Below are 22,408 nucleotides of genomic sequence, written 5' to 3'. Positions count from 1 at the left end.
TTCCTTGATGCTGTATCCTCTCTTCTTCCAAAACAGGCTGGATTGTGGTAATGAAGGCTGTGCAGACACTGTGGCGGGATACAGTGAAGAAACAGTTGGTAGAAATGGAGAGACCAAACCTCCCAGCACTCGGGGTAGTAGTAGCAGTAAGGGTGGCAGCAGCAGCGAGCTCTCCACCCCAGAAAAACCCCAGAACCAGAGATTAAGCAGTCGCTGGGAGACATCCATGTTGCTGGAGCCCTCGACTACTGTCCCACTGACTGTAGGTTCACTCCCCAGCTCCAAGAGCTTCCTTGGAATGAAGGCACGAGAATTATTTCGCAACAAGAGTGAGAGCCAGTGCGATGAGGAGGGTGTTACCATCAACAGCCTTTCTGATACTCTAAAGACTGAACTATGTAAAGATCCAAGCATGGAGACGAAGGCCCCTCCAAGCCCCGATAACCTTAGCCTTTCACCTAAGATCCAGGAAAGCAGTGTTGGACAGCTTCATATCATGGACTACAATGAAACTCATCATGACCACAGTTAAAGAGGAAGATAGTCAATCAGTGTTATTTTCATATTCTTGGCATAGAACAGGAGGCGTGAATGCAAGTTTAACTAAAAGCTTTTATGTTTCTTTGGTCTGAGCAGCTAGCTCATGCAGCGGAATAGGATTGATGTCCGGTAATGGAAGGTGGCTGCTGAACGAATGCAAAGTGGATTTTTGGGTCTGGAATTGTAATGCCCAGCCTAACTCTTGCTTCTTTCTCAAATTCAGTCTTTAGCAGCGTGTACTAATTTGAAGGGACATCTGTTAGCATTTGCAAGTATTTTTTTCCTTTCTCCCTGTCCCCAGTGAGCAGCTGCATTTATGAACTTGAGTGCAATATGAGGCCAAATTAACATTTGTGAGTCTACTATGAATGCTTTGTATTTCCTTGCAAGCTTCCAGTTTAGAGCAGTTAATTATGCTGCCTGTCCAGGTGACTTCGGTTATTTTTATCCTGGAAGGGAGCAAAACTAGAATTCCTAGTGCATTCATCTAAAGGTCTATATTTTGCCTGTTCACTGTCCCACTTCCCTCAGAGCCCAGTTTTTATTAAGTTGGACTCCGATCGAAGAACTAAATGTTTAAAGAACAGTGTACCTCTGCAAAATGATTCACACCCTAATTCATAATCATTGTTCATACTGTCCTTAACATTTCTTGGAAGTTGCATTTGAACAGACGATAAGGAACTGGAGCTTGTAATGCAGAGATCATATATGCTGAAGACTTGTTAAAAACACTAGCTTCCGATATTTTTAGCATTTTAAGTGTTTGCCTGACACACTGGTACTGACCTCAAACTGGTTTGTGTGTGAAAGCAGTTTGGGTGGGAGAAGAGGGAAAAGGAAGATTTACGCAAAAAGCGAGAGCATGCAGAAAAGGTATGTAATATAGCAAGCTCATGAAGGTTTGCAGAAGAGCACGTTTCTCTAATCGGGGAAATGCTCATGCTGCCTGACCTCCTTCATAGTTCTGGTCTTTGTTCTCAGTCTGAGCAAGATCACTGTGTTTTTTTGAGTCCAAGAAATTGGCTTCACTCTTTCTGGGAATATGTTTCCAGGCTTGACTTATAGGATACGGTCTGCTTCGACTGCTGTTCTGCTCCTATTGCAGCATGTTTTTCAGCTCAGTGCCATCAGTTTGGCTCTAGGTATTACCCCTTCGCCCTCATCCCCAGTTTCCCTAAAAAACTAGGCTGTATGCACTGAAGAGGAAGCACGCTTAAACTGAGAATCCGAATTCTGCCAGGGAGCCTTTCTGTGTCAATCGTGTTTAAGTCAAAGATGAACCTTGTGTGAAGGAGGACTGTGGGATCAGGGTTTGTCAGTGGTCGGAGTCAAATCTTTGTGACAGAACAAAGCCCACTGTTAGGAAGGCAGCGTGCTTGTTTTAGACCTTAGATCCGTCTGGGTCCAAGCTTACTTAGACATAACGGGCCTCAGAATTACCCTGCACCGCATGTGGCCTCTTTTCTTAAACATTCTCTGGGTGGCAGCTGCTGTTGAAGAATCTTCTCAAATATAAATCAAGTCCAAGTACGCTTGCACTTGTAGTTCATTTTCCTTCTTAACCTGAACAGGAACAGAATCTGTCAAAGGCTGGCATTATGCTAATGCGTGCCTGACAGTACTCTTCCTCCCATTTCCACTTCTTCCATAACACCTAGGGTCTAAATACATTTCTGCCTCTCTAAATTATTCTCAGTGTCCTTTCAGTTCGTCAGTCCTAACTCTGAAAGTAAAGGTGAACTTCAGTGGTTTTGTCAAAGCTTGAATCTGCATGGAATAGAAAATAGAGAGTTGGTTGTAAGTGACAGACTGGTTTTGTCGACATGTCTATAGGCTTTCTAAGACTTAGTGGTAGCACATGTGGTAGCGTACGTTTCAGTAAGATTTGGAGGTCTCCTGCCCCTTGCCCCACCAGGCCCCAGCCCCTAAAAGTGAATGGTTTGCACATTGCCCTTGAAGGGGCTGGCTCAGCTGTTGGATGCAGTTGTATTACAGGAGTTCATAAGACCGTCCTTCTGCTTTGCCAAGCCCCAAAAGAGTATCTTGCTTATATGATGACTTCACTTTTCTGGAGGAGAGGTTGTTTTTGTTGTCGGTTACAAAAATGCCCTGGCGGTGAAATGCAAGCTTATTGATAAGGTGGCCTTTTTCTTCTTTTAAAAAGGATTTTAGCACCGGGATAGTAATGGAAACCACTTTAGGTTTGTTTATGGACCACAAAGATTATGGAGGAACAAACTTTGCCTTTTTTTCTTTTTTTTTGTAAATCTAAAAATCATGGATCTGCTGTATGTAGTTAACTTGCAGTTTGTTTGAAGGGGTCCCATCAGTGAAGTGGAAACAGATTTTTTTAACTGACTGCTTTTAGTTAAATCTAAAAATGCTGTCTTTGTCAAGTTAATCTGTTCCCTGCCTCGCTCTTTGTAAGCATGTTAAACAATCCACATTAAATGCCATAAATATGAAATATGAGGAAATGGTACAATCCTAAGCTAAAGAGAACTTAAACCAAAAGGAGGTTTTGCTGTCCTTATTAGAATGTTCTAAAATGTCAAGGCAGTTGCTTGTGTTTAACTGTGAACAAATAAAATGTATTGTTTTGCACTACTCTCTGTTCAATTCCCTGCGAGCTGGCCTCTTTGGGACTGAGCTGTGACAAAACATGTAGAAACAAATCCAGTATCGAAGCATCTTCTCAGATCCGAGTGCTATCGTACAGATGAATGGTTCTGCCCTTTCTGATGTGGGGTTCCTTGTTACAAGCTTGTTTTTCTGTCTAGAGCCAATGGCTTTTTTGTTTTGTGAAAAGAAACATCAGTGATGGCAGTGATGACACGACAGTATAATCCATAATTTAATTGCAAACAATTCAGTAATGCAAATCTGCATATTAGCTCTCTGTATGGCATTGTTCATTTAGTCCAGAGACTTCACAGTGATTAGACAAATTAATAGATGAAAATGTCAAAGACTTGCTTGCAAAGCTGGGGGTATGGCAGAAGCTGGAAGGCTCACCGTATAAGTGTACGCATGCTTTTATTTTCTGTACCGTACTCAAGTGTCACTATGCACGCGGAAGGACATTTCTCAAACGAAGGGATTTTTCCTTGGCATTTTCTTACAAATTTCATCTAAAAATAAATGAAAACTTGCAAGGTGGCTCAAAGCAATTTAAAAATTCAAGCATGAATTCAAACATTTCAATTAAGGACTGAGTATAATTTTTAAAATGTGAACAAGTGCAAGGAGATGGTACAAGTGGCATAAAGTTCGTTTGTGAAGACACTTTGGTTGAATAATATTTATATAGAATTTTATACCAAAGTTGCTCTAAATGTTATCTTGGGGTTAGGTGATACAGAAAGTTGTTTTTGAGCCTTCTGCATTGGGATGAATTTTACAACCTGGTGTAAATGAAAGGAAAACAAAGCAGAAAGTGAATTTCACTTGCTCTTATCTTTTTTAAATACATTTTGCATACCCCAGTAGCATTGAAAAGCTGCACTCACTAGGATAAAAATAATTAAGTATATATTACCCACAGAAGTAAGTCCACAAAGGTACAAAAAGAGAATAAAGGCTTTCCTTTCTCTCTAATGCTAAGTAGTTCATAAACACAGCATGTAAATAACAAACATTCATTAGACATTTGGGAAGGAAATATTTTAAATTCGGGAAGTAAAATTAATTATCCTTGATTAATCTTTATTAGTTGCATTTACTTAGCTGCTGGTGCAATGGCTTGGATTTTAAAACATCATTACAAAATAGTTTATAAAATTGACAAGAGTTAACTGCCGCCTTCATACACTCTCACAAGCAAGGGATTTGCCGATAAAGCTTAGCTAAGACTCATGTTTTACTTCCGAGACACATTCTTACTCCGAATAATTTGGACTGATAGTTTTCATGTTCTCAGTGTATGTGAGCTTTACTCAGCAAAACTTTTTAGCCCTCTTCTGATCCCAGCGCCCTCCCTAGCTTTGGACTCAATTGGTGATCTTTAATGTCTGCCAAATCCTATTTATGGTTTCTTCAGCAGGGTCGGCACTCTCTCCATCTTACCAGCACAGCGTAACTAGAGTGTTTATAAAACAGCAAGCTGATTTAACAGGGTTGTGAAGAGCGGCTCGCTTTTCTGAAATTACAGCTACTTAGGAAAACCACTGTGAGCAGCTGGCACCTCAGCTGAGCTTAGTATCTTGCAAAGACAACCAGGGATACTTCACTGCAGTAATCTGTGTGTGTGTTTGTTTTCTTAGGTGAAATATTAAAAAAGCATATTTGGATTCAGGATTGAGGATTTGAGGCAGTAGCAGGGTTGCTTTGGCTGCTGCCTTACGTTCCGCAGTATTTCCCAAACGTGACCGCTAGAGGCCCCAGTAAGTCTGCCACTTGGGTCAGCATGAGCTTTCGCTGTTTTGGGGAGATGCCGAGTTTCCACTCTCCCTTGAATTGCCCCCCCCCACTTCCCTAAGAGTCCACTTGATCTTAACTTCTTGGGTTATGAAGAATATCCCACCGGTTGTAGTGTCTCAAATGCTGAAACAGATGTTTAACCTGCAGAACCTTTTGGCCTGGTTGCAAGTTGACAAAAGCCTGGTTTGACCTTTACCTGAATCAGGGGGAACACAGAAGTCAGTTATTGCCTACAGACGGCAGGATTCTGCTGAGATCATCCACAACCAGCCTATATTTCTATTCCAGTGTTTGAAAGAAAAAGTGTTTATTTTCTGGGCCACCTGACAGATCTCCAGGTAAGTCAGTTTGGCGCCCTGCCTGGGTTCTAAGTGTGTATCTGGCAATTTTATGCTCACAGAGGTTAAAGAAAAACTTTATTGCAGTTCTGTGTTTGGCATTTACATCCTGTTTATGTAAATTCTTCAAACAGCTTGATTTGTAGTAGAGAAAAACAATTCCTGCTGTAGCTTTCTATCTTTTGAAGTGTCCATCCACTCTGGAAGAGGAGAACTTGTATGGAAATTAAGTAATTTGTCTAGGTGTTTTTGCGAGACTTAACTTTGCAGTCTTCCAACAGATTCTGGTCATGTCATTACCAATCTTCAGATTTTATGCACTCATTTTTCTGCTTGTGCCTTAACATTTTGGCTGCATAAGACTGAAAGCATAGGGCTAGGTTAGAAATTCTTATAGAAGTTTGACAAGTGCATGTTTCTTGCATGTATCACAACCTCTGTCAAGTACTAATGAGCAGCTGAATTATGCAGGGTTGGAAAGAAGGTTAGACAAGGTGTGATGGGACTATCTTGACAAACAATTTGTGCTGTGTTGCACTATGGAAGCTGAAAGTGAACTACAAATGGGAGAATAATTTTGGTCTGAGAGCCTGCGTATTCAAACTTAAGCTGCATGATAGGGTTAGGAAGGCTGGAAACAAGATCTGGGAATAGTGTCTCTTCTGTCTCAACATTTGTCTTCTGTTAGTCCACATAGTATGTACTTGGTTTAGAAAGCTTTCCAACCCAGCAACTGTCACTGGACACTTGTCTTTGCAACATGAAGCAACAATAGGGCAGCTGCAAGTTATTTTGATTTTTTTTTCTTCTTAAAGCTGCCTCTGCAACCTGGCTCTCAAAGCCTAAGAAGGGTAACTTTTTGCTGGCTGTGGCTCATTAGTGTCTAAGAGTGACCTTGGCTAGCTTCATTATCATTTTGAATTCACCAAGTTTCAGTTCAATTGGATCAGGTCTCCTAAAAAATAGTCCTCTGTTCCAGAGCAGATGTATTATGTATCAGCATGTGTGGATGGGGGAAAGAAAGTGCAAAAGAAGGTGGTGTTATGAGAGGAATAAAAGTGCTCCTGAAAATACTTCTTGTTTCATCTGAGCTACTGTTCTTTCCTATGCTCCCTCTTCTGTATCAATTCTCCCTTCTCTTTTGCTGTTTGTTGCCAAGATCTGGTCATCTTAAGGCAAAAGCATTCTCATAATTTTAGCAAACTGAGTCAGGTCTGCATGGGGAAATTGTTTATTCAGGAGTGTCTTCCAGCAGGTGGCAAAGAACAGGAGCTAATTTGCCTGTGGGAGGGGAAAAGAGCAATCAGATACAAGGAAGACACTGCACTATTGAGATCTTAAGTTTGTTGTTAACAGTGCTTGAATAAAAAGCACCACAGAAGATGCCTATCAGCTCCAGGGAATGGGGGAGAGCCTGTGACTCTGCTGACCTTCCCCATGCAGCTGGGAAAGAAAGCTGTTTTCAGAGGCACTGGTATAAAGTCAGTGGCTAGAATTGCAAAGTACCGTTATAAAACCAGCACGAGACTATTTCAAATGCCTTGCAGTTTTAATGAACTAAGCCTCATAACATCCTTGAAAGCTAGGCAAGCTGGATACTCATCTTGAAAAAGGGAAAGGGCAGACATTTTAACATGCAGTTTAAAAGGGAAAACAACTGAAAATGGCCACAGCTTTCTTGATCCATCTGCTCCCACTAGAATCCTGTGAATCATGTCGAATGGAAATGACTTCCTGCTGTTAGCCTTGCGGAGCTCTGGGAGGGAGAGCGGTGTTTTATTCAAGTTCAGATACTATCAATAAACCAAACTAAGTGCAACGTGAAATTTGTCCTTTACGTGTCTGTAGCCCTGCTTGACAGCAAAGGAGTCAAACAGGTGGGAGGGAGGATGTTCAGAGTGGTGTCTGCTGCTGTTGGTGTGAGACCCTGCAGGAAGCCTCCAGCAGAGCCCAGTCAATGTGGTGAAAGTATGCTGACCTTTCTGCAGCCAGGGGCACGCAAGGGAGGCATCATTAGTATTCTGCCTTGTCAGCCTTGATTCTTTGGTCCAAATGACCAGGCATTTTCAGTGGGATCAGCTGCAGTGAGGGAATTTTAGGGATAAGCCTAGTGTGAATCTTAATGTTCTTCTGAATTCATACAGGAGAGGCCTTTGCTGCTCTGCCATTGCACCCTTCAAACATTCAGGTTATTCATACCTCTGGCTTGGGGGAGAGAGCGGGTATTCCTCAGAAAAGTCTGAGAGGAAGTCTGTAAAATCCCACTTCAAGTAACTTGCCCAAGATTCATTATTTGAGAGATTAGAACCTGATTAGTCCTGACTATTCCCTGCTCTCACCACCAGGCTTGTCATAGGGAGCACGTGTGATGCAACGAGTTCTGTTGAGATGACTTTTAGGAGGAGAGTGGAAATAAGAGCAGGGGAAAGGAGTATTTACCTGCTAAAGGCTAGGTTAAGACTGTCTCTTCAGAACTTTGATTTAGACAAGGAAGATCTCTAAGTATTCATTTTGCTATCTTTAATCAGCCACCTCTATGCCAAAGATGCATGAACTTTGATCCTTTAAAAAGCATGTCTACCAGGTGGCTTCCAAGGACTCTTAAGTTTCCCACTGTGATTTTCCGTGCCAGTTAGGCACTTCTTTCTCACATGCTTATTTCCCTGTACTTGTACATAACCTTTGTTACTAATTGAGGTCTGAGCTCCAAGGCGGATGGAAGGTGGTTTGGGGGAAATGGCTGCCTTGGCTGGTACATCCTGGGGTGCCGTTTTCTCAGAGACAGCACTTCCACCACTCACATTATACAGCATGTGCCGTGGCAGCTTCTCCGTGTGGGCTACCCACTCCTTCACGCAGTCGAGGACGACGGGGATGAGGCTCACTACACCTCCGTAATGATTCTTTGCTTCGTTGCAGCTCAGGTGATTGACAACATCGTGGGGGTATCTGTGGTGTAGAAGGAAACATTTACCAGAGTAGTCCTAGCACTCAACCCTGGCGAGCCCATCAGGGCCATGCTGGGACCTGCTGGGAAGAGCAGAAATGCACAGACAGGATTTCCCACCCCGCCCTGCCCAAAACAAAAGGCACTGAGAGAATACGAGATCTTGCGAAATGAGTCATGCCAAACACATGACATCCTGGCTGTTGGGCTAAATCTGGAGGAGTTCAAGAGCATGTACAATCTCTTACCCCACAGAAACTAACTATATTCAAAGCAGGAATGGGGGGAGGTAAATTGTCTTTCCATCGCATGTGATTTCAGGGTACTAACTGGCCTTTATATGCCCTTCCATCCACCAGGAATCCAAACCAACAAAAAACCCTTTTGTGAGTGGAGTTTGGTGCTGCTTTCCCTGTTACTATTCAAACAGCAGTGAAAATACTAAACAGAGTAGCACTGTCTCCCCTCACTAAAACTAGAAAGGTGTGACAAAAACTGATGGAGAAGTGAAATGGGAATATACGTTCTTGTGACAGTCTCCCAGTATTGTCAACTGTCTCAAACTGAGCTGATGGAGAGACCTACTTAGCTCGGATGGCGCTGAGATCGTTGCTGTGGCTAAGGAGCAGCTTGCATCTTTCCAAAATGCCATTGGTTACGCTGTTCCCAGGATGTAGGGTTTCCAGGTTCTGGCAGAGCTTGCTTAGCTCATTACAGATGTTCAGAAACATGCTGAGGATGCGCCGGTCAGTGGAATTGTTACAGTGATGGTCCATGTAGGACTGTACCTGTACAGTGCAATATGGGGAAAGAGAGCATCATGCGTGTTAAACTGCATTGTGATAAGCTGCAAAGGTGCTAGAGCAGTGATTACTGAAGCATGTAGCTTGTTAGTGACAAGAAGCTGCTTTTCCTTGTGACCCACAACAGAAACTGCAATACAGTGGCAGGTAGCAAGAGATCTTTAGCATGCCTGAGATGTTTGCTCACAGTTCGTCACAGCTGAAGAAGGCTGGGGTACTGGATCTGCTCTGCTCTTCTCTTCCTCCTCGAAGAAGTGTAGGACTGCTGCAGCCAAAAAAGCAGCTCTGCTGCAAGCACATCAGAAGCAGGCTGGGTGTGATGGGACAATTCCCTCTGTGCCCTGAGCAGTGCACACTGTGCCACTGCCACAGCTGCTTAAGCAAAGTGGGGTGGGAGGTCAAGGCAGTGGCTGAACTGTAGACGTTTTGGAGTAAAAATGTGGTTGTGCTTGCATACGGTTCTTCATCTGGCACCACTAGCTGTGACTGCAAAAGTAAAACCATTTAACCTAAAATGTCCTTCCTAACTCCCTAGAGCAATGTTATACCCTATTTGCCTTGAATGTTTCTGTTCCTAAGAGTGAATGGCATTGCACGACGAAACATTATGCCAGAGATTAAGTACCTTCGCCAAAGAATTTACAGGTACTTCAGACATGAGTCATCAGAATACAAAATAGAGTGGCTGGTTTGCGATCGTAGCTGGATTCTTACACCTTCAGTACTTTTTGTAGGATTTCAAGATAAGCATGAACTCACTGTTCCAACATCAATACCATCTGCGCATACAGAAAAGCCATACTATGTACTCGGGCAAATTCTCTGCAGGTTTGTAAGAAAAGTAAGAATAGCTCCTAAGGGTCCATTTCCACTGCAGATTCCTCATTCCACACTATTCTCTCAGTGTATGTCCATGTGAGTGGCGGGATTTTTTTTATTGCTGCTGTGGGCAGAAACAGTCCTAAAGAGAACAGCATTTTTAGCCTGGGTGTTCATTAATGGGACTACAGGACTTCTTTTTGTCCCTATCAACCAGCAGAGAGTTAATGCACCTGCATAACCAAAATGAGGACCCAAGTCACTGGGCTCTCTGGTGAAGCATCTCCGCACACTAGGTGAACAAGTTTGCAAGGACTGCCCAGGCCTGCGGTCACCAACCTCTGCTCCTGAGCCGCAGCCAGGGGAGCTCAGGGACTGCTTCTACGCTGGGCCGATGTCATGGCTACAGCAAGGCTGAGCAGCGTGGGGAGCTGCTGTGTTGTTTGAATCTGTGGCTAAAATAAGTCAATGAGGGGTTTGTGTCACAAATCAGGATTTCACTTTATAGCCTATTCCATGCTGTCACCATTGCATGATGTGGTGTTATTTCCCCCTGCTTCTCTGAGAAGTTCCATCATTCAAAACTAAAAAAGCTTTTACATACAGCTTTTAGGAGTCAAAGGCAGCCTTTTTTCCATCTAGGTACAAGGTTTTTTTTTCTTTTTTGTAGAGTAGTTTCTATGTTTAAATTCCAAGGAAGTGGCTGCATTTGACCAGCAGGCAGTCAAGATGGCTTTAGGCTGAGAGCACAGGTATTTCTCTATTTCTTGCTTTTATTCATGTGCTTCTCCATGCAGGATTCAAAGTCAGCCTTCAGCAGACAACCGGCTCACTTTGTCCTAAGCCTAATGACAACTTGGCTTTCATTCTGGCCTTGGCACGCATGGGGGGTTTGTGCCTGGGCTCTGCTTTCTCACAACCACAATTCTAATTTTATTTAGAGCACTGAAAGACAAAGGCAGAAGAAAAATCTAAGTTCTTCGCACTACTTAAAACATCCCATGTTATAAAAATTCCAAGACAATTCACTTACCAGCCCAGAAAACCCCTAGCCCACTTGGGACTTTCAGCCCTCAATCCATCTTCCTATCTCTGTAACACGGCCATTATTTTTAATAAGCACTATAGAAAGATAGAGCAGCACCAATACCGGGGGGAAGAGGCAGGCACGCCGGCTACAAGTTAAGGATTACAGATTCCATGTGTGGCTGGGGAAGGAGGGCTGGTTTGATTGTTTTCTTGTACCCTGTATTTCTGGCTATGGCGAGGCAGTGAAATGACACTGTTAAACTAAACCATGAAGTGATGCTGAGCACTGTAATTCCTTCTCTGTAAATGGGAAAGTCTAACGTAGGTGTTTCTTTCCCCTGCTCAATCTTTTGCCAGTGTTTTGCAGAGTTATATGTGATGTTACCGGAGAGGTTTGTGCATCTTCCCCTAGTAAAAACACTTGCTCATCGCTGAACTAGATAGCATTACGATGTTCCCTGCGCCCCTCAGCAGCAAACTTTGTGCTGAATGCTTGGTACCTGTCTGATGCTTGCCACAGGTCTGATCATGTCATGTGCATTCTCTCGGGTACGTTGCAGCGCTGCGATAAACGTAAACTGCTGCTGCTGGAAGAGCCTGTAGTTCTGTTCTATGTTTCTTAGGGTCTCCTTTACCTCATTCATGTTTCCCCCTTCCTGGATTTTGGGAGAGAAGGAGAGAGTGATACAATGACAGAATCCCATGTATGTAACTCTACCTTTCACCTGAGTTGGAATTGTGTCGGTCTAGTTGAAAACTAGAAAAACAATTCTTTTTAAAGCAAGAGGAGAAGATATATTGTGTCAAAGCTCTGCAGTCCCAGAGCCCCCGACAGTAAGTCAATGAGGTAGTAATGATGCTGCAAAAAGAGGCAGAGTGTCCAGCGGGGACCACTGGCAATCAGCTGCCATAAACCCTAGCGGGTCTATTGTAAACATAACGTAGCGATGCATCAAACGCCACGCTGCGGAGGGCCCGGGGGAGACGTGCCTTCTCTTACCCGGCGCAAAGCCATCGCCCGAGCAGCTTGAAAACTCCAGCGTTAAGCGAAGGCCGGCCGGAGAGGCAGCACTGCGTGGTGGGACAGGGGAGGCCTCTGTCCCCGTGCCCTGTGCCGGGCTCGGGGCTCCTGTGCCCGTCGCCTCCCTCCCTTCCCCGGTGCGGCTCTGCTTTTTGGATGTCCCAGCGAAGCACCAACACCCCCAAACCAGCAGCCCCCGCTGCTGCGGGCCCGCCGCCGGGGGACGCGGCGGCCCCGGCCCCGGGGGGCGGCTCCGGCCCCGGGGGGCGGCTCCGGCTGCGGGGGCGGTTTTAGCTCCCCAAACCGGCGCCAAGGCGCCCGCTGCCCCCGGGGGCCCTGGGCCAGGCCGCTCCCGAGGCGGCCGCGGGGCTCTGCGCCTCGGCCTCCCCCGCCCCGCGGCAGCGCAGCCGCCGCCGCCGCCGCGCCCGCCCCCGGCCCCGGCCCCGGCCCCGGCCCTGGCCCTGGCTCCGGGCCCGGGGAGCCGCGGGCGGCCTTACCGGGCAGCGCCGAGCCCCGCGCCCGGCGGGCCTGATCGCCGCCGCCCGCCCCGGCTGCCGTCTCCCCGGTAACGGCGCCGGCGTCCCGCCCCGCCCCGCCGGGGGCGGGGCCTCGTCGCTGCCTGATGAGGTCACCCCCGTGCCGCCCGGGGCGGCGGGGCTGGGCTGGCGCCGCACCGCCTCCCGAAGGGGCGGAGCTCTCCGGCGTCGCGGAGTGATGACGTACTCCTTAGCAACGTAGCGCAGCTGGGGGCTCGGTTGCTAGGGGCAGTCATGGACGCCCCCGCTCGGTCGCTGCCGCTGCCGCCGCCGATGGGCGCCTACGCGGAGGAGCAGGGGCTCTTCCCGCTCCTGCAGGTGAAGCGGCCGCGCACGCCGGCGGGGCCCGGCGGAGCCCCAGCCCCCAGGGGGGCGGGGGAGGCCCGGCCCGGCCCGGCCCAGGACGGGACCCGGCTTTCCTCACGGCCTCCCGCGGCAGCCGGGCCCGGCCCCGCGGCCGCCCCCGAGGCGGGGGGTCGCCAGGAGGCCGCGGAGCCTCGCTGCCGGGTCCCCGGCGCCGGGGGGCGGCGCGGGCGGCGGTGCCCGCCCCGGGGAAGGCGCGCCGGGCGGGTGCTTAAAAAAACCCAACAAACAAGGTAGCAGCGAGCCTGGTCGGGTCGGAGTTGGTGTGTGGTTTCTGCAGAAGGAAGCGGCGGGCTGTGGAAGGCAGCGTTGAGCCCAAGCCCGCTTGGCAGGACAGGGAGGAGGAGGAGGAGGTAGTCACAAATTATGCATTAAGAAAAAAGACAAGAAGGTTCTTGTCCTTCTGGAGACCGAGGCCGGGGAGGTGACACAGGCGTTGCAGCCCGCTCGCCTTCCAGCGCTGTCCGTTGCTTCGCGGGCCCCGGCTTGCCCTGAGGCTTTTCTGCAGAGATGTGCATCAAAAATAAATAAAAAACACTGCACTCCTGATGCCCTGTGACTTCAGTAAATGAAAAGATTGATTTCCCTGCCTTAGAGGAGGGTATGTTTTGTTCTTTAAGTTTTAGCAAAAGTCCCTTTGTCAAGCACAGGGAAGTTCATTCAAGGGACTAAATATTCTGGTGCTGTTCCAATAGGAAAACTTGTTACTCTCCACATATAAGGTTGTTAACTCTTCTTAAATCTCTGATTTGTGTGTTATGGGGTCTTTCTGCTTCTTCAAATCTCACTGGGAAGCAAGCAGACTTCCTTTCCTTTCCTTCCCCCCGCCCCATCCCCTTCTTACCTGCTTTCCTTGTAATTTCAAGGAAATTTAGTATGACTATTTTTTATTTTTATTAAGAAAAAATGTCTTGTAGGCCGTGAGGCATTGGAGACAGCTGCAGGACCTCATATTACATAAAATGTGTATGGGATTTGGGAAGAGTGTTATATTCCCCTCACGCTTCAACTTTATTGTAGCCATCCAAGCGTACAAACAAACACAGCTTGAAATTATTGTCCTAAATGTGGACATTTGCCCAAAACGTGAGACCCAAAACATGACTCTCCCCTAGAGACTAACAGAACTGTTTGTGTAAAATTAAACTTAGATTAGCAGAGTGCAAGAAAATTAGGCATGTGTATAAGTGCTGGTAGGACTTGGGCAAGAAAGAGTAACAGCATCAATCACTGTCAGCCTGAACAGCTTTGAATTGTAAGACCAAATTTTCTAGGCTTGTTATTTTTAAAGCTGCTGATAATTGTAGTGCCACATGCAAATTTTTTAGTTTAAATAAATGCTGCTGGAAAGTAGCAGTTTTTTAATGAACTCCTAATAAAAATATCAATTTTCTATTTTATGCTGTTTGTTCTGCAGACCTTGAAGCATCAGAACTTGCATACGAAACAGTTTATAAACAGAAATAGAGTAGTTTAATAATTCTAATTAAGTGGACAAAGCAGAAAAGGAAAAATACTACCCCAGTAAAAGACAACCAATCTGTTATAAAACTTTACAGAATATACAGACTTGTAGGATTTGCTTTCAAATATAAAAGTGTTATGACTGATTTTTTAGAAAAAAAAGGCCCTATTCCAGCACTAGCATTTCCGTAGAAAATTCAAGTCAGAATATCAGTTAGTGTTATATGTTTAATTTTAATTACAGATTTCTTGGCTGTGCTGAAATACCTTGTAAGAAAACCTATGGAGTTAGTGTCCCTTGTTATTCCTTGTTATCCAGTGTTGCTCCTTTCTCTGTCTCTAACGGTCCAATCATTGCTGAAATCAGTGGAAAGATCCCCAATGATTTCAGTGGGAGCTGAAGCAAGGCCCTGTGAAAATGGGCTGAAAAATACAAAATGAGGGAAAGAGTTTAAACCTTTTTTTCCCCTCGTTCTTAGGTAGGAGGAAAACTAGCAAGGTTAAAAGAGAACTCTGTGAGATGTGCTGCTTTTGTTTGGTTGTTAGATTTGTGTGTTTTTTGCAGGTCTCGTCTCTTCTGGAAGCATCTAGGCTACTGGGAACTTGTAGGAATATGCTTGAGAAGGAGGTTTAACTTGCTCTGAAGAGATACTAATTTAACTTGACCCTGTTTTTTGAGACTCCTTCTATAGCTTTTGTGTTAATGCTGACTCAACCGTTACGTACACCTAACTGCTTAAGCCAAATGTTTCTGGCGTTTGTATATATCCTAAATAAGCTAAAGCAATAGGTTATTTTTCATCTTGGCAAATTTTTCACCATGTTTTGTGTCAGTTTTCCAGTCTCTAAAATAGGCTCCATATTCTCTATTTTGCTTACACAACGGGACATAAGAAAATGACTTAGCCTGTGTAGACTCTTTGACTTCATCATAATATTGTTGTAAAAATGAACGTATCGTGATTGCATAGCTATGTTAAGTTTTCTTCTGATTCTATCCTATGTATTTTCAGAGCATGCTTGAAGGACTATTAATTCATAAGCCAGATGAGCCCATTCAGTATATGATAAACCATTTAAAGCAAAACAGCGATGATGGTAAGTGAAAACCGAGAGACCATAAGTAGTTCAACCCATTAGTTGTAAACTGCTGTTGTGAAGCTGCGGTTCAATTGGCAAATGATAGATAAAACTTTCAGACCATGTCTTGAGGAAAAAAAAAAAAAGTGAGCGTTTTGGAATAGTTATAGGTAAGATGCTTTTTAATTTCTTTTTTAGTGGATAATCTAATAAAAAATGCACTTTAACAGTTATAACAATGAAACCCTCTAAGGGAATAACAAAGAGTTCTAGTGTATCAATTATTAATGCATTCTGTGCCCCATCTGATATTTCCTGTTGTCTTTAAGCTCGCTAATTACTCCTTTTGTCAGGTGTAAATTTGGTTTCCCATTCTACCTGGGCTGGCAGCTTTTCTGTTTTTTGATTAGTTAGTTACTAGCTGCTGTTAATGAGTTCCACAGCTCAGTGGCATCTCAGCTGAAGGAGCAGTTAGCATGCCTACTTGTATGTATAACAAAACCTGGTAAATTGAATAGGAAGTCAGTATTCTGCACAATAAAAGCATGTACACTCAATCAAATTATTTGATTTACAAACTGTTCACCCTTAGGCAGATTATATTTGGATATGCACAACTGAACTATAATTTTTGTTCTGCATGAGCTGTCAGGAATAGCTGGTGTCATGTTGCTTTGATGTTTCTTTAAAACCATAGTAAACCATTATGAAAGTTCTGCTGCAGCATCAATGAAATCATTATCACTAGAGGTGCTGTGAGCTCTTTATACTTGGTGGTGGTGGTCAGATGAATGTTGATTGAAATGCTGCTAAATATATATTAAAAAAAAATCAAATCCTGCAAATTGTGTCCAGCCTATTCTGATGTGGGCAGCATGAGTAATCAGTCTGTTTTATAGACCCGTGGAAAATATGCAGAAGAACTTCATGCAGTTTGATAGAATACTGATAAAATTTCTTCACATTGAGCCGAGATTTGTCCTTTAGCTCCACAGTATTATTTGAACAGAATTAGACAGGTGTCTGTTTCATGACTTCCATACTTAGAGGCTAAAGATAGAACTACAGCAATTGTTTGTCAACGGAAAATGCTGTCTCTTTTTGGTGTGGAAAAACCTATTAAGAAAGGGAAGGAACTCCAATTAAAATTAAAGCCTAAGTGTTGTTTTAAAAATAAATTATATGGAAAATAATGTAACAGAAATCTGTAGCAGAGTTGATTTTACTTTTTGATCATGACGGAAGGTGCTGACTCTTTAGAAGGAAAAAAAAAATCTTATTAGAGCCATCAGTAAAGCAATGAATTTTCATGATCTTGCCTTGCTAGACAGTTTTAGCCCCAGAGAAAATTTCAAACAGAGATGTGTGGAAAAGAAACATTGCATCTATCCCAGGTGTGAAGTTAGAAAACCTTTTTAATTAATAATAGGATCTAAAGTATGCCTAAAAATATAAACAAGTGTAATGATGATTATAGCTTACAACTGCCTTGAAAAGCTCTTAGGTCAAATAGGTGGTGAAGTATTCATACTCAAGCCTCTATGCTGTGGTTCTTTCATGTGATTCTTTTAAAAAGCCTAAAAGTATTTTATGAAAGCTGATAGTTCTTTAGTACAAAGATGTCAGTTTTGTACATTTTATCCTGGTTTGTGCTAATAAAAAAAGCTTCCAGGATCCAAGTGGCATTTTTGTGAATTCTTCCTTTACAATCATACTCTGAAGAAACGTAGCAAAGTTCTGCAGGAATGTTCATCGTGCACTATGTACTTTTCCTGTTTGACCAAGGATTTCCTTTACAACTTAAGCAAATTTTGTTGCATTAATATTAATCATGAATCTTTTGGACTTAAATAGAACTCTAAGTCCAGCCGGTCTTTTGCATTATTCCAGGATTAATTTTGTTATTACTAAAATCATACTTGAATGTTAAATCTTAAGATTGCTTGGAAGAGTGAATCCTGTAACATCTCATCGAGACTAAACATGAAATGAAATATGATTTGTTACTGAAGAAAAAGGCGTTTTTCAGACTTCTCTGGCTTCGCTTAGCCGTTCATAGAGACCTCAAGTATTTAATAGCGATTATTTGCTGATTTGAGGGTGTTAAACATTACATACAGTGGGGTCCTGGTTGTGCCCTTGTGTCATATGTTTAGGGGGAATGCTTTAGAAGAGTCTTACAAGTGTGCAAATGAGTAAATCAGTGAATTACACTGCCCCATCTGCTGCCAGCCACTAAGCAGAGAGAAAACCAGATTTAGTACAAAGTGAGCATTTACAGTAGCCCTGGGCAATATTAAAGCATGATATGGTGTATATAATGGTATGTTTCGTTTTTTATCAAACGTTTGTCCAAGAAAGCTGTGTATTAAAGCTTCAATACCTAAGGGTTTTCTTGTGAATTTTAAATCATGCTCCTAGTTAAACCTCAAAAGGATCTGTGGATGGAAAGGTTTTTTGATTTTCTTTGAAGTGGTTTGAAGAAGTTGATTAGTGTTGGCACCCGAGCACTCTTTTATGACGCTGTTTATAAATAATTCCTAAGTACCGGGCTGGAGTTTCAAGGTGTTAGATTAAAAAAAAACCCTAGGATTTAATCACATTACATTTGAAAGAAATTAGGTGATAAAAACAGCTGATGTATCCTTTTAAAGTATTTTTCTACATTGTGTACTAGTTCTGTTGCACTTGCAAGAACCAATAAGGGGGGAGATTTTCTTAAACCTTCCTAGTCAAATAACTTTGTAAAGATGAATCTATAATTTGGATTTCATGTATGTTTAAAAATTGCACCTGCCCAATAACTGCTTAAGCACATGGAAGACCTCATAAAAATACATTTCACATCCTTCCCTGTCTGCTGCCATCAGACACTATATCTCCCTTGGCTGTGAAGAGCTGAAGAGGTTTTTGGGTGAGTAGATCCCTCACTCATCTGTTTTGATCTATGTTACTCCCAGTAAATACTTATCCCTTCTGTATATGGTCTGTTTTGTTCTGCTCCCCCCCCCCCCCCCCACCCCCAAGGTATAAGGGAAAAACATCAAATGTTAATATAAAATGATAACTCAAGGGACTGCAGCCCGAAGTGTGTGTGGTCATGTAAAAAGTCCCAAACACTTTCCCAAAAGTTACCCCCATTTCCCTTGTTTTGTTATGCCTCTGATCCATTCCCAGTAAAGCTTAGAATAGTAGTGCTCATTGTGTTGTCTGTAGGCATTAGATTAAGAATTCCTCAGAACAGGGATCTTATCCATTTCTTTTTCTCTTCAATTTCTTTTGCACAGTTATAGCAGTATATAGAGATTACTAAAGTCCATGGAAATGAGAAAGGTACTTGGGTGCCAAGAGAACATGCTTTTTTCCCCCACCTTGCTGTTGCATGCCCCCTCAGGGAAAGGAGGGGGACATGAAGCAGAGAAACACAAGAATGATACTTAGAGAAAAAGTGAATTTTAACACTCACTAGAGAAACTGAAGGTAGCTATCAAAAGGGTAGAGAGAAAAGTGCCTAATTTTGCAATGTCTAAATCTTCTCTCAACCCTGACTCAACATATTTAGATGAAACCGTAAGGTGAAATTGTACTTTTTGTGATGAGAGCCAAAAGCTTCTCCAAAGAAAAAAGGTTTTTTACTACCCTACTGTGTAAGGAGAATGAAAGAAGAAATGGAAGCTCTCCAAAGATCCCTTCCAACTTCAACCGTTCTAGGATTGTATGAAAATAGTCGCTTTTAAGTAGTTTCATCCTACATGTACAACCTAAAATTTTTTTTTGTCATAAAATGTCTGGTCTAAATAAATGTTTTGGGAATAAAAGTCAAACTCATATAAAGAAATGTTCTTTCTTATGCTCTGGTTCAGCAAGTAAACTATTCATGTGCTTAAATTGGTATACACGCTTAAGTAACATGTTTAGTCAGAGTATTATTCTCATGAACTATGGAGATTAAAGGAAGACACAGCTGACACTGTCTTATTATTCCCCCTTTCCCCAGTGGAGCCCAGTCCTGAAGTCTCCATTCAGCAGATTTCCAACCAAAATAATTGTTTCATTGTAATTACATTTATTTTATGCAGTGTAATAGCAGGAAAGCAGTTGGAATTTCTGCTTTTCTACATATTCACATTCACATGTTCTTGTTCCATAGCTCCAAGAATTTGTATACTTGGTCCACCTGTTTCTGGGAAAACTACGGTTGTAAGTATGCGACCTTCAATGTTATAATACTGTCCACTTAACTTTTTGCTTTCTATTGAGCTCAGTGCTTGTGGAAATCGTATTCTGAGAAGATGATTTTTTGAATTGTGGAAGTGATACACGAGTACAAGACATGTTGAAGGATAGCATTCCCTAAGGATACTGAGCTCTGCAAGAGCTTGCTTAGATAGTGCTAGTGATACAGCTGTTCTACAACAGAACTTATTTACACAGTGTTTTAGCAGGACTAATTAGCCTGGGAGGAGTACCACAGCTACATGCTTGTGGTATTCCCAGAATTGTTATTTGCTTCATTTGCCTGGCCAGTTCTCTCTCATGTCCACTCTCATGTACCACTGAACTGAAAATGTCAAAGTTGTATTTGAACCACCAAGAAAGCTGACCCACGGAAACTTTATGGATGATGGTGGTGTATACATGCTAGGAAGAATGCTTTCTTCTCTAAAATCCATGTTATAGTCTAGTAGATAAAAAAGGCTTTATTCAAAGTTGTAGTGTCTTTAACTTCTTTATAAGAAGCTGCTTGAAGTTACACTTACAGTCAGTTCATTTAAATTGGAGGCTAGGAAGATGTTCTCTGGCTTTCTGTAGCATTCTGAAAACGTTTCATTTTCTTTCCAAATATTTCAACTTGTTTTTTTTTCTTCTTCTTCCCTCAGGCAATGTGGCTTTGTAAACATTTGGATGCCATACGTATCTCTCAGGAGACTTTGTTATTCAAGGAAATATTAGCTCTGACAAAAGAAGCAAAGGCATATAAAGAAAGAAAACAGGTGCGTAAGAGGAAGTAATAATAGCAGTTCTGTATGTCACAGAAGAGGAATTGTGTGGCACTCCCATGATTTCCACTGCTATGAGTTTAGCAGATCAGAGTAAATATTCTTTTATCAATGCTGTTTTATACATTTGTTAATACATATATAGGTGCAGGGTCTTTCAGAGAAGAAGGGTCACCTCTGTGAGGTAAGCTGATGTGGACAAAGATAAAAGTCTGTCAGGGCATAGAATAGGAGCAGGAGGGGAAGACAAAGTAGAGTAATGGAGGTCTTGGAAACATTAACCTTAGACTGGAGTAACAGAATTAAGAGAAGTCCAGATATGCACAATATCATTTAAAGAATGTGTCATTATTTCATTAAACAAAGTCTGTTCTATTTCAGTGTGTTTGATAATCTCAGTAAAATAAGCATGAATTTCTGAGGTCTCCTTTGGTACAAAATGCTCTGGAAAATATATACACAAATAACTTTTCTTTTAATGTGATAGAGGTACTTAGTAGTTCATGTTTGATTTTTCTGTAGCATGATACAAGTAACTTGGTGCACTAACTCAAAGTTGTAGGACAATCCAGTCAGTTATTGAAAACCCTAGAGGCCCTCAGGCTGAGGAAATAGCAGTGGACTCAGGAGGTCATTCAGTTCTTGGACTGATGCAGGCTGTCCAACCCCCAGAACACTGTTTGCTCCATTCCAGGATTTGGAATCCCTTCATTCTTCATTGTGGGTCTCCTTAATGTTCAAAGGAGTTGGTTCCATGAACATTTATGTCCTGGGTAATGCTGGTGACTTACAGTTTTACTTGATCTCCAGTGTCATTCTCTTGTTAAAGGCTAACGACAAAGAGGTCAGAACAAAATGTTGACGGAATATCTTGAATACGTGGGAGCATCTCTGCTTCTGATGCCTTCCCTTTTACCTGATTCCTTTCCCCAAATGTCAAGGAGATCCAGGAATAATGAAATGGAAGAAGCCTAGTTTTCTGTGAATTTTTCTGGCAAGACCGCTAGTTTGAGTTTCTTCCCTCTCCAAGGTCACCTATTTTCATAACATTTGTAGGAGCTTTGCATCTGTGAGATTTCCACACCCCCTGATAAATTTGGTTGAAATTGGCCAACAGATTCAGAAGCTGCTGAAAGGGCAAATAGTATGATTACGTAAATTTTGTTTCCTTAGAAAACTAGGCTGAAAATAGAATAGTATTTATTACACTGAATTAAAGAGTGAAGATTGGCAAAACCTCAGATAACATACTTGAAGATCTGAGAGGAAGGAGTTCATTGAAATCACTGAACTTACTACCAAAAAGGTTTGCTTTCAGCTGGCATGATATAAAATGATTTTTTTACTAGAAATATATACTTTGAAATCTTTGTTCTAATTATTAAAGATTGTTTTACCAGATTCATAAATTTCAACTTAAGAATAGGAGAATTTAAAACAAAAATTCTCTTTGGTTTAATTACTCTAATTATTAACATATTTCAGACTATACAGATGCACTTTCAAGGGTGTCCTTTTGGGCTTATTTGATTTAAAAAGATGAATGGTGTGGAAGATGAAAGCCAAAAACGTCAAGGCTGATCAGGTAGTAAGGTGTGCCTGAAGAGCAGAATCTGGTGGTGTTTAAATACTATGCAGTGTTCACCTTTGTTTCTGAGATGTTAGGTGCTAGAAGATAGTCTTCACTAAATCGCTTTCTTTTGTTCTTTTACATGAGTGTGAGTCTTCATATGCAACTTCCTAAAACTAGGAGGGAACTCCTAGCTTCCTCTAAATCAGTGGAAGCTTTGCAGTGACTTAAGATGTAGCGAAAATATCATCTTGAAGAGCTATATTTCCCCTTGCTGAATCATGTTGTTGGCTAAACCTATTTTTTGCTATAAGTGACCCCTGGTTCTGCTGAAGCAAGTGGTAAACTTGACTCCTCTAACACACATAACATCCATTAGCACTAATAGGATTTGAATGTCTATTCAGGAACAAAACAATAGCTGTTTATACAGTCTTTGATGCAAATATATCATTAAAAAGTTGTAGTCCGAGCCA

The 22,408-nt window shown here is 42.6% G+C and overlaps 3 protein-coding genes across 18 annotated transcripts in view; 2 read left to right on the top strand and 1 right to left on the bottom strand.

The window, feature by feature from the left end:
• The window catches only part of TSC1 (TSC complex subunit 1), a 58,499-nt gene extending 55,349 nt beyond the window's left edge, over positions 1-3,150 (top strand). For all 6 annotated transcript variants that reach the window (XM_026101762.2, XM_026101758.2, XM_026101761.2 and 3 more), the window contains one exon: positions 37-3,150. In XM_026101762.2, coding sequence (XP_025957547.2) covers positions 37-532 — 496 coding nt within the window. In that variant the 3' untranslated portion in view covers positions 533-3,150. The remainder of the gene's footprint in view (positions 1-36) is intronic.
• A 234-nt stretch (positions 3,151-3,384) lies between these two features.
• Positions 3,385-12,569, bottom strand: SPACA9 (sperm acrosome associated 9). Of its 4 annotated transcripts, none has more exons than XM_064523808.1 (5): positions 12,417-12,569; positions 11,399-11,554; positions 8,833-9,035; positions 8,102-8,249; positions 3,385-3,947 (listed from the first exon to the last, which is right to left on the bottom strand). In XM_064523808.1, exons 2-5 carry the CDS (start codon positions 11,540-11,542, stop codon positions 3,858-3,860), a joined length of 585 nt encoding a protein of 194 aa, XP_064379878.1. In that variant the 5' UTR covers positions 11,543-11,554; positions 12,417-12,569; the 3' UTR covers positions 3,385-3,857. The 4 variants fall into 4 exon arrangements, with proteins under 4 accessions (XP_064379878.1, XP_064379881.1, XP_064379880.1 ...); XM_064523811.1 differs by lacking the exon at positions 3,385-3,947 and adding an exon at positions 4,223-6,581; XM_064523810.1 differs by lacking the exon at positions 3,385-3,947 and adding an exon at positions 4,223-5,158.
• Positions 12,570-12,583: 14 nt separating this feature from the next.
• The window catches only part of AK8 (adenylate kinase 8), a 91,782-nt gene continuing 81,957 nt past the window's right edge, over positions 12,584-22,408 (top strand). For 4 of the 8 annotated variants that reach the window (XM_064523805.1, XM_064523804.1, XM_064523801.1 and 1 more), the window contains exons 1-4: positions 12,584-12,773; positions 15,296-15,380; positions 19,513-19,562; positions 20,243-20,356. In XM_064523805.1, the coding sequence (XP_064379875.1) occupies positions 12,690-12,773; positions 15,296-15,380; positions 19,513-19,562; positions 20,243-20,356 (333 nt within the window). In that variant the 5' untranslated portion in view covers positions 12,584-12,689. The other 4 variants (XM_064523800.1, XM_026101799.2, XM_026101794.2 and 1 more) reach the window with 4 other exon arrangements.

The sequence above is a fragment of the Dromaius novaehollandiae genome, chromosome 20 (genome assembly GCF_036370855.1).
Source record: "Dromaius novaehollandiae isolate bDroNov1 chromosome 20, bDroNov1.hap1, whole genome shotgun sequence".
Taxonomy (NCBI): domain Eukaryota; kingdom Metazoa; phylum Chordata; class Aves; order Casuariiformes; family Dromaiidae; genus Dromaius; species Dromaius novaehollandiae.
This window is presented reverse-complemented; position numbering and strand designations above follow the sequence as displayed.

Excerpts from the sequence above, each read along its gene's own strand:
- SPACA9 (XM_064523807.1), bottom strand. The coding sequence starts at position 11,542 with ATGAATGAGGTAAAGGAGACCCTAAGAAACATAGAACAGAACTACAGG. Across the intron at positions 9,036-11,398 it reads CTGTGGCAAGCATCAGACAG|GTACAGTCCTACATGGACCA; the intron begins GTACCAAGCATT and ends TGCACTGTACAG. Across the intron at positions 8,250-8,832 it reads CTCAGCGCCATCCGAGCTAA|ATACCCCCACGATGTTGTCA; the intron begins GTAGGTCTCTCC and ends TCTACACCACAG.